The 11,524-nt window shown below is 39.3% G+C and overlaps 1 protein-coding gene across 1 annotated transcript; it reads right to left on the reverse strand.

Annotated features, from left to right (window-relative positions):
- Nucleotides 1-8,748: 8,748 nt before the first annotated feature.
- On the reverse strand, nucleotides 8,749-11,195 carry LOC147851991 (putative L-type lectin-domain containing receptor kinase S.7). The gene has a single exon (XM_087334096.1). It carries the CDS (start codon nucleotides 11,142-11,144, stop codon nucleotides 8,862-8,864), a length of 2,283 nt encoding a protein of 760 aa, XP_087190222.1. The 5' UTR covers nucleotides 11,145-11,195; the 3' UTR covers nucleotides 8,749-8,861.
- Nucleotides 11,196-11,524: the final 329 nt, after the last annotated feature.

Raw genomic sequence — 11,524 nt, forward strand, 5'->3', positions numbered from 1 at the left:
TGTTAAATACTCCAATACACTAGTAAAGAGAGTATTCGTAAACCTTAAGCTAAGATCCTAATATTCACATTTATAAAAATGACAACTGTAGATAGTGGAACATATTGAATTGCCACTAGGCAAGATGAACACTCTACCGAGGTCAAAATTTCGACTTGCTCCAATAAAGAAAATTGTCACATTAGTAATTCCTTCAACTTTCATAGAACAAAAGCATTGTGCATATCCCAATTATGACGCAATCCCCAATACCTCAGAAATAAGTCTCTAAGTTAAGGCTACCTTACTACAATGAGCTTAAGTCATAAGTTCCACGATCAAGAACTTAAGCTCCCTTCTTGTATGTGTACGGTTAGCAAGAAAATACATATTACCTTTGTTATAAGTTTACATTTTGATTTATCGTTTCTTTGCTTTGTTAAGATTTACTTAAGATTTTCAAGTGTGAATTAAGTTATATTTATGCTAATCTTATTCCATATGTATATTAAGCTAAGAGACACAAGTATGATATGGAAGTTCATTTAGGTAAGTTGGGTTTCTTGACTAATATGCTTAAGGATAACCGATACCCCTCTACTACATATGTTTAATAGTAACTCACAACCGACACAAAAAAGTGTTTTAGTAGTCATACAACACCACATTTTGGACAAAAGGATTCCTGAAGATACTTTTTCTTATAAACTACCACAAACAAGTGGGCCTTCCTCACATATATGCACTACAGTATTAATTACAACTAGAAAATATTGTTTAGAAGTAAAATGTGACCAATCCAAAACCAAAAGGAATTTCTATTAACAATCCCGCGAAACTGCGGCTTAACGGTTTCAATGGTTCGGTTTGGTTTGGTTCAGGTTTAGGTTTTTTAAAACGGTTTGGTTCGGTTTTAACGGTTTAACAGTTTTTTATTTTTTATTTTTTAAATTAAAAAAAAATTAAGAATTTGTAAAAAAAATTAAAAATTGTTTTAAAACAATCTTTTTATTTTTAGACCTTATTCTCACGTTTTAGGAACATCTTAAAAAAATTTAATAATGTAATGTTATAAATTTAAAAAATTTTAAAATTTTGACTTATGTTGAAAACCGAAACTGAACCACGAAACCGCGGTTTTTATGGTTTGAAAAAAAATTACTAGTTTGGTTTGGTTCAGGTTTTAAAAAATTAACGGTTCAATTTGGACCCTCTCAAACCGAACTAAACCATTGCCGATTGTTAATTTCTATTCCAAGTACGCGCATTTGAGGTAGATTCTAAATTGTGATTTGGACCATAGTTCATTATCGGTCGATCCGGACATGACATGGGCAACGGGAGGAGGTGGTTTTCTATGAGAATGTGTCGAACATCTCTCATGGTCGGTCGACACTCTGCATCCGGGTGGCAACAGTTGAGTACCACATGTATCACCCCTTTCCACATCATCATCACCTTCTCAAACTCATCATGTATGCCATGGGCATCAAATTGCAAAATGCCAAGGTCAAGTGAATCCATGAGATTGTCATTCTTATGAAGTGTCCACACCCAATCCAATAAGTTTACCTCTTCTGGGCTAAGTCTGAAATCAAGTACAGGCCTACCACATGCAATCTTACACATCGGCTTTTTCTATAGCTCACCCCATGTACACTAGCCCAGATGCCATGTATCCCATGGTGCTCGCGGTTGTTGTGGTAGCCCATATCTTGTCATGCGACACTAGCCTTGCGAGACCAAAGTCCCCCCAGCATTGGTTCCCTAGGCCAATCTTTATTCAACAAAACATTGGTTGCCTTTATATCCCTATAGATCACACACTCCCCAAGACCTTCGTGTAGATATTCCAATGTTGTCACTACTCCTACAAGTATCTTCCGTCTCCGGTGCTCGTTAACACTATAGTCCCTTCCTGGATCACGTCCTTCGGGAAAAGTAGCTTCTCGAGGCTTCCATTGTCGGCATACTCATTAACCAACAATGTCAGTTCCCTTTCTCGTAGCACCAACCTCTCAACTGTAACAAATTGCGATGCCGAATGCTGCTTATGATTCTTACCTTCGATGCGAAAGATGCTTCCCCGCCTTCTTTCACATTCTCTTTCAGCTTCTTGATGGCCACTAGCTGCCAGGATGTCGGCCATTCATCGGGCAATATTCCATTGTAGAGCTGGCTGTACCCCCCTTCTCCAAGTAACATTTTGTCACTGAAATTGTGGGTGGCTCTCTTCAACACATTATAGCTAAATTGTTGGATGTCCGCACTCACCGCCTCATGTGCAGCATACAGTTCAGATTTCTTCAGCCTCAAGATGCAGCATAATGCTCCACCCCCATTCTTGTAGATAATAGTAAATCCTATGATGAACATAAGGAAAACAATTGATAAAGAGATGCCCATTATCAAACCATAGTTCTTCTTCTTGGATCTGGATGGTGGGCTATCATATGTGATGAAATGGCGTGAAGAATTGTCGGTCTCATAAGATGGTGTGTGGCTAGGGGCGATGTCGGTTAAGTCATCGTTGTCGAAGGTTGAGAAATACCATGAGTAGATAGCATAGCCAGAGGGCAGGTTATCATTTGGAAAATCGGTAGATCCGCTTGTTGCCGTGATACCCACCCACATGGATATGTCACTAAACACACTAGGATCGATGGAAGCTTCCAATATGAGGAATTCAGCTGTGCGTTCCAGAGAATTAGCATACTCAGTCCTGTTCCCATACTATACCTCACCGCTGGGCACATTGGAGATGTCGAACATAGACAAGAAGTCGGTCAAGTTTGGACTAAAGGAGAGGTTGTAAGGACATGGCCATGGCCAAATGTGTAGAGGACAATCCGAGAAAGCAAATGTCGAAGAGGATAATGGCTGACTCGGACAACGCAGTCTGCAGTATCCATACTAGTAGCAGCATGAACCCAGCCATATTACCAAGCTTGGATTGCATCCTCCATGGCCTTGATGATGTAGAGGGTAGTCTCACCATGATGACAGGCCATTACAAGTCTTTTGTTGTGGCACTAGGATGAAGAAGAAGAATAAGAAGAATAAGAAGGTGGCACTCTGCTCTACCCTATCCATGTTTGATACACTAAACATTCTTGATTGGGGGGGAGGCTGTCTTTGTGGTACTAGTGCAAACAAACATATACCATAGCCACCTCTTAATAAGAGTAGTGTGGTATATGTCCCATTGCTCCACAAACATGAGAAGATGAGAAAACCCTCCTTCAGATAGAGCCATGTCCAATTGCTCCACAAACATGAGAAGATGAGAAAACCCTCCTTCAGATAGAACCATGGCCCACATACATATAGCTAGTAGCTTGCTGTATTGGTGGGGGGTAGGCCATATCTTCAATATGCCCCAACCCCAATAAACCCAACCAAGTCTTTACCCCCTTGGGTCGTGACTCGCACTCCACTCCAAAGTTCCCTTGGACCCACCTTTAGAGTTTAGTGACACATACGACAAATCTATCCCTTTTCTTTCGCATTCAGAACATGCTTCATTTGGCAAGTTCCCTCTAGTTTTTAGCATCTTTTTTGGTTGTACCTTCATATGAGGCGTGCTGATGCTTTCATTCAAATCCACCAAAACCTATCCTTTTTGTAGTCACAAATCCACCAAACTCTATTCAAATTCTTCATTATTTCTTTTCTATCAAGGCGTTACTAGTGCTTCTACTTAACTACTTTCATTTTGATATTTTTGGTACGACTTTACAATGACAAAAGTTGAACGTTCAGGAAGTCAACCATAGATATAATAAAAAGAGAAATTGTCGAGTCTACAAGGCTTCTTAGATTGAAGGCGAACCAGATCTTCTACACATGACTTGGAGTCACAACATTTGGTTTTAGATGAAGACAATGCTTTGATTGGTACATTTGATGAGGAGGATGAGTCACCATTGTATATTAACTATAGTAGTGATTCTTATGATAGGAATGATGACAATGATGCAAATAACTCTTGTATTTTTGGCATCAATGTATAACAAATCTAAGCTTGTAAGAACTTGAATGATATAAAGCTTAATTGTTTTTAAATCTATTGCTCCTTGTGAATATTATTAGTTTTTTAAACCTTCAGTTGTCAATTTTACTATAAAAAGCACAATTTATGTTTTCGTATTTGGCATACATTACATATGTACATTAATGGCACATACATACATTCATTCATTCATACTAAACATAACATTCAAACATTCATGGTTTTTTCATTTAGATTTTTGTTGCCTCCTCTGCTCTCCACATTGTCATCGTCGCTTCTTCTCACCTTGTTGCCTCTGTTCTCGTATTGCCGCCTTTGGTTTTGTTTTGCCACGCCTATTCTCGTTTTGTCGCCGCCGCCACCTCTCTCCTTGTTGTGCCACCTTTGCTCACCACTATCCTCTATTGGGGCAGCTACAACTATACAAAAATTTTACAGGTACACATTAAGAAGTAACACACCTACAAACATCATACATACATAATGCACACATACTTAACCAACACACGTAAATTTCTAGACATACACACATGTATGTATATATATATGTAAGGGAAAAGTACTAGGATACCCTTGGAAGTTCGTCTATTTACTAGAATGCCCCTAGAAGTTCCAAATTTACCAAAGTACCCTATGTCCAAAAAATACACTTTATAAAGTAATTATACACTCAAATTTACAAGTCCTATTTACCAGAATACCCTTCAAACACAAATTTCTTTACTTATGCGATTCTTTGGGTAAATAGGGCTTGATGTATTGAGCTCAACGCCACGCGTACATCTCTCATTGGATGGGACATGCCCATCACTACGTGTTCGCCTAACACGCGATGGACAATCGAGCCTGTTGTCACCACGAGCCCGTCTACCGTTGCTTGTTGCATCGGACCTGGTGTCACCACGTGGATCAATGCGAACGATATCAGCAGGTGGGATGAAAAGGTCAAACGACAAGTTGGGCACGCCGAAAGCCACGTCATCGATGACCCACTCCTCCTGAAGCCGTGTTTTGGTATGACTCATTACAACCTCGCCGAACCGAAGCAGGGTAGTTGTTGTCTGGCCTGAGTGTGCTACACTGATGTCGTCCATAGCTCGGTACTCTTCCACACTAGTGTCTATGTTGGTCCACATTAGTGTCTATGTCGCCTAAGTAAAGAAATTTGTGTCTGAAGGGTATTCTTGTAAATAGGGCTTGTAGATTTGCGTGTATAATTACTTTATAAAGTGTATTTTTTTGGACATAGGGGTAGTTTGGTAAATTTGGAACTTCCAGGGGCATTATGGTAAATAGATGAACTTCTAGGGGTATCCTGGTACTTTTTCCTAAATGAAATTAATAGAATACAATATGTACATATATGCACAAATACCTATATACAGTTACATACATACACATATAACACGTACATACAATACAATATGTATACACATACATACAAACACATGGAATACAATACAATACATACATATGCACACATACATAAACACACACACATGTAGAATATATGTACATACCATAGTTCCTAATATTCGCGTACGTCCAATTTGGTGGACATATGCAATTGTTTGCATACATTCGCGTATGATACGCGACATTCGTTTGGATTATTTTTTTCCTTTTTGTTTTTTTTATGTTTTTTATTCTAATATTCATAATTCGTCGCGAACAGAAGTGACGTCTGACACACACACACACAAACACCCTCTCTCTCTCTCACGAGAACTGACATATCTTCTATCTCTAAAGAATCCAGATACACACACATGGAATAGAGCCTCAAGGATTGACAGAGCTTCTCTCTCTCTCTCTCTCACGCATACAAACAAAACACAACAATCTTTCTTTCTTTCTTTCTTTCTCTAGACATGTATGTACAATGTACATACAGAGACACCCCTCACACAGACAAAACCCACAACTCCTCTCTCTCTCTCTCTCTCTCTAGACATACACTCAACCATTGTCTCCTCACACAGGCAAAACAAGGCTTCTCTCTCTAGACCACACGCACACTCTCTCTCACACAGACACAATGTACACCATATGTATATATCTATGTATCGCGTATGGATTTCAATCATACTAGGAGCCTTTTCACGTATGAGTATGATACGAATATTGGCGTATGAGTATGGCACCAATGGGACGTATGGCTAGAACTATGGTACATACACTTATGAAAACAAATATATGTTGTATGGAACATACATACAAACATAATACACATCACACATGCCATACATACAATATATACAATAAATGCAATTAATAAAATAAAATACAATATGTACATACATACACACATACCTATATACACATGCAATACAATACATGCAATACCTATATACACTTGTATACACACATTCCATACATATAATACAATACAATATGCATACACACACATCACACATACACACATGTATAGACTACATACATATATATGATTTATGGTTATATGAAAAGTGATAGGTGATGTATTCTATCTATAGATCATGGATAAAGAATCTATCATTGAAGTATTTGAACATGAGAGGGATGATGATGATAAAACTTTGGGCATTGTCTTCATGGGAAGTTCTCAAGACTTTTAATGACACTACAAGTGGCAAGCTTCTATGTTTGTACTTTAATCCTTGTAGGGGTCCTTGAATATGTATTTCCTGATGTTACATTCCTCATCAAGATTCTAACTTTTATGCTTGTTTGGATAAAAAGATCAACCTTTTGCCAATCTAGAAGATACTATTATTTTATTTTTGAATCCAAAGGAGAAGTTATTGTCTTTGGTGACATGAATGCTCATAGAAGAAGTTTCCAATTTGATGTACAATTACAATCTTTCATGCCACATATCTCAAGGATGCAAGGGGATATAAAAATGTATCGTCACTCTCTAACGATGAAAAAGAATTAGAGAAATTTGGGAAGTTACTCCTACAAATGTGCAAGAATACCGGATTGTTTATTGTAAATGATGCATCTTTATGACCCAACACTAATGGTTTAACGTGTAGAAAATACAACGGATAGAGTGTGATTGACTATGTGCTACTTTCCAAAGGTATTTTGGATCATATACATAAATCCTCACTTTGTGAATGGACATCGGAATCCGATCATAGGACTTTATGTATTGACCTCGAATGTATGCATAGGTTTGATTGTGAGAAGACCATTGAAGATAATAAACAATTGCACTTGAGCAAGAACCTTAAGCTAATGCCATGTATTCTAAGATGGTTGAGGATATGTTACAAATGACAGAGATACATCATGGTGCCACACTAGAATGGAAATGGAAGCTTTTAAGAAAGTCATTCTCTCATGCACAAACAATTGTTTTTTGAACAAGTAGACATCTTCGAAACGTACTAAGAAATGTCGTTCAAAGAAAAAATGGTTTGATATAGAATGCTATGAAGCTCGAAAGCGCCTTATGATTTTGGATATAGTTAAGGATAAAGAAAATTACCATTGCAAAAGCATTTGCATGAGTACAAAAATGCTTATTCAAAGAAAGAGAAGAATATGGGAAGTTACTCAATAATTTCTCCAAACGTAAGAGAAAGCACATGCACGATCTAAATTTGGGGAAATCCAAAGGGGAAATGTTTTGAGAGTTACGGTGACTTAACTCTTCTTGACTTGTTTATGCATTGTAAGAATTTATATGAGCTATTTATTGTCGAAAAGATGAATCTGTGTTATGGTTCTCTTTCACATATGTGTCCCTTTTTTACAATTGAAGATATATGCATAGGACTTAAATTGGCCTCTCAAAAGGCAAGTGGTTTTCAATGTATAAAGGTTGAAAAGCTAAAAATACTCCTTCATTCTTCACTATGATCACATAGATGAAGATGTTGTTGGTGTGATAATGAGGGGGACCAACATCCACGCCTCATATGTCATGTCAATGGGTGATGGTTGGTCAACAATTCACTACCTTTCAAGACCAAACAATGGCAAAAAGCTCGCTAAGATCGTCAATTTGTCTATCTCTTTGACCAACCTAGTTTCTCATGTACTATCTCAAACTTTTCTTGACTCAACTATTAAGCGAGTGTTGTGTCTCCATATTGACATATTCAAAACATTTTATTTTTTCATTTAAAAGTGTATTAGTTTCGGCATTTTTAGTAAGGCTCATCTTGATGTTTAAGAATCTTTGAGCATCACATGTTGTGATTAAGAAATGTTGAAACTTGTCTAAGCCCTCGCCTATTGTTTTCTTAAGATGTTTTCATTTACCATTTCTTTTTCCTATAATTTATTGTCATCATCACTATCACTGGTTTCTTTTTCATTCATAATCAAACATTTATCATTCGTTCAATCATTCAACATCATGTAACTTACATATCATAGCATTAAGTTTACAATTTTTGCATCATTCCATGATCAAGTGTACAAACGCCAATAAGAGACATGAACAAGATGGCAAGACACTTTAGCCTAGAATGAATCAATTTTGCTTAGTAGAACAAAGAGTTGAGGAGAATTCACAACTAAACCCAACAATGTTCTTAATGTGTTGATGGGAATCAAAGGAGAGCTATGAACCAAATTTGGATAGTAAATAGTAACAGTTTCGTCAAGGGACCCGTCAACAAATTATGATCATATTAATTACATTACTATAAATTCATGAAAACACAAGTTATTATAAAGTGACCCTAAATGTCGGCCTATATGAAGAACCCCATTACTAAAATGCTCAAACAAAAGAGAAGTACCAACTTTCATTCATCAATTGTACATTGTCATTAGATCAAATGGCAAACAAGTGGGATGATGGTGAGTCAATAATGACTTAGAAAATGTTGTCATGAAGTAGAATGTGACCAATCCCAAATAAAAACAATTACAAACTAGTGGAGAAACTAGAGGAGTTGCTATTCCAAGTAGGTGCATTTGAGGTAGATTCTGAAGTGTGTGGGGGACCATGGTTCAATATTGGTCGATCCGGGCGTGATAAGGGCAACGGTAGGAGATGGCCATCAATGAGAATATGTCGGACATCTCTCATACTTGGCCGACACTCCGCTTCCGGGTGACAACAGTTTAGTGCCACATGAATGACCCCTCTCCACATCATCATCACTTTCTCAAACTCATCATTTATGCCATGGGCATCAAATTGCAACATGCCAGGGTCAAGTGAATCCATGAGATTGTCATTCATATGAAGGGACCACACCCAATCCAGCAAGTTCATCTTTTCCGGGCTGAGGCTGAAATCGAGTACACGCCTACCGCATGCAATCTCAAGGGCAAGGATGCCGAAACTGTACACGTCGGCTTTTTCCGTTGCTCGGCCCGTGTACACCAACTCGGGCGCCATGTATCCCATGGTGCCCGCAGCTGTCGTGGTCGCCCATATCTTCTCATGTGACACTAGTTTCGCGAGACCAAAGTCCCCGAGCATTGGTTCCCAATCTTTACTCAACAAAACATTGGCTGCCTTCACATCTCTATGGATCACACACCCCTCTAGACCTTCGTGTAGGTATTCCAATGCGGTCGCCACGCCCACCAGTATCTTCCATCTCCGCTCGCTCGTTAACACTACGGCCTCTCCCTCGATCTTATCCTTTGCATAAAGTAGCTTCTCGAGGCTACCATTGTCGGCATACTCGTACACCAACAATGCCTTTCCTTTCTCGTAGCACCAGCCTCTCAACCGCAACAAATTGCGATGCCGAATGCTGCTTATGATCCTTACCTCCGATGCGAAAGATGCTTCCCCGCCTTCTTTCACATTCTCTTTCAGTTTCTTGATGGCCACTACCGGCCGGGATGTTGGACATTCATCATTGGGCAATATACCCTTGTAGACCTGGCTGTACCCACCTTCTCCAAGCAGCATTTTGTCACTGAAGTTGTGGGTGGCTCTTTTCAACACATTGTAGCTAAATTGCTGGATGTCCGCACTGGCTGCCTCATGTGCAGCATATAGTTCAGATTTCTTTGGCCTGAATATGTGGTGTAATACTCCACCACCATTCTTGTAAACAATGATGGTAAATCCCATAATAACCATAAGCAAAAGAAGTGAAAAAGAGATGCCCAATATTAAGCCAAAATTACCCTTCTTGGAAACCGGTGGATGTGGATAATTGTTACCATTGTACGACTGCGACTCACTAGAAGAATTGTTGATCTGGGACGATGGCGAGTGGTTCGGAGAAATGTCGATCAACTCAGTCTCGTTGAAAGTAGAGAAATACCACGCGTAGATGGCGTAGCCGGAGGGCTTTGTACCAAGGTCCAAATCGTCAAGGGATCCACTTGTTGCCGTGATGCCCACCCACATGGATGTGTCATTAAACACACTAGGATCAATGGAAGCTTGTAAGATGAGGGATTTAGCTGTGCGTTCGAGAGAATTAACATACTCAGTCCTTCCCCCATAGTTCATCAGCCAAACCTGGACCATGTTTGTGGAGGCATTGAATGTGATCCAGGTTTGAAACCTGAAATCTCGATGCAAAGAGAGTTCATTGTTGTCTCCGGAAGTATCCAATGTCTGGATAGATTGCAAGCTATTGATGTCAATTCCTATGTGACTAGAGCTCGGGTCGTCAAATTCGGGTGATTGCGCGATATCGAACTCGACTGCGAAGAAATTGTGACCAGGAGAGGTAGAATTGATGAAGGTGTCATTGGAGAGGCCAAGGTAGCTACCAGCACTGGCATGTGGGAATGCCTTGTCTTGTGCAATGAAGAAGGCCATACCTTCTCCACTCAGATTGCTTTGGGTAATTATCTGGAAGGAGAAGGATGTGTCAAAAGAGACAATGGCACCCATATCGTCGAGAAATCGTATGGGTTGTTTGGAAACTACACGAGTGGCGCTTCGACTGAGAGCAGGGCTTGTGTTAGGGTTTGGGATGAGCCACACGGTTTTGTCATTATCCAGGGTTGCGTTAGCTCCAGAATATCCCTCACCTCTGGGCACAATGGAGATGTCGAAATTAGAGAAGAAGTCGTTCGAACCTGGACCGAAGGAGATGTTGTGAGACATGGCCATGGCCATGGCCACACCATGTGTCGACGACGATGATGATCCGAGAGAGCAAATGCCGAAGAGTATCCATTGGATTTGTGACATGAACCAGACCAGATTTCCAAGATTGAATTTCATTGTATGTGGCTGCGCTGATCTAGAGGATCTATACTCTTTAGGATACAGTTGAGAAGAGTGATCTACAAGTATTTTTCCGTTTGTTATGTATGTCAATGTATTTCATACATAAAAGACACAATCAAACCCAATCAAGTCTTGAGTCTTCAGTCTTCAGTCTTCAGTCTTCAGTCTTGACCATTAACCCCAAATGGGTGGGGTCTGGTCTCACTGTAAAGTTCCCTTTGACTGAACTTTAAAGTTAACTGACACATACAACATGTTTATCTAGGTGTTTGCATTGACATAACATGTTTCAGTTGCATTGTCGTCTCCTTCTTATTTTCGTTACGAATTCGTAGGAATCGTAGTCCTTTCATTTCACGCATAGCCCTTTATTT

This window comes from Azolla caroliniana, unplaced genomic scaffold (assembly GCF_043228905.1).
Source record: "Azolla caroliniana isolate FFs.n. ecotype wild unplaced genomic scaffold, voAzoCaro1.0.p SCAF_18, whole genome shotgun sequence".
NCBI lineage: Eukaryota > Viridiplantae > Streptophyta > Polypodiopsida > Salviniales > Salviniaceae > Azolla > Azolla caroliniana.

What these genes read in the sequence shown, in the direction of transcription:
- LOC147851991 (XM_087334096.1), bottom strand. Translation starts at nt 11,144, where the DNA reads ATGAAATTCAATCTTGGAAATCTGGTCTGGTTCATGTCACAAATCCAA.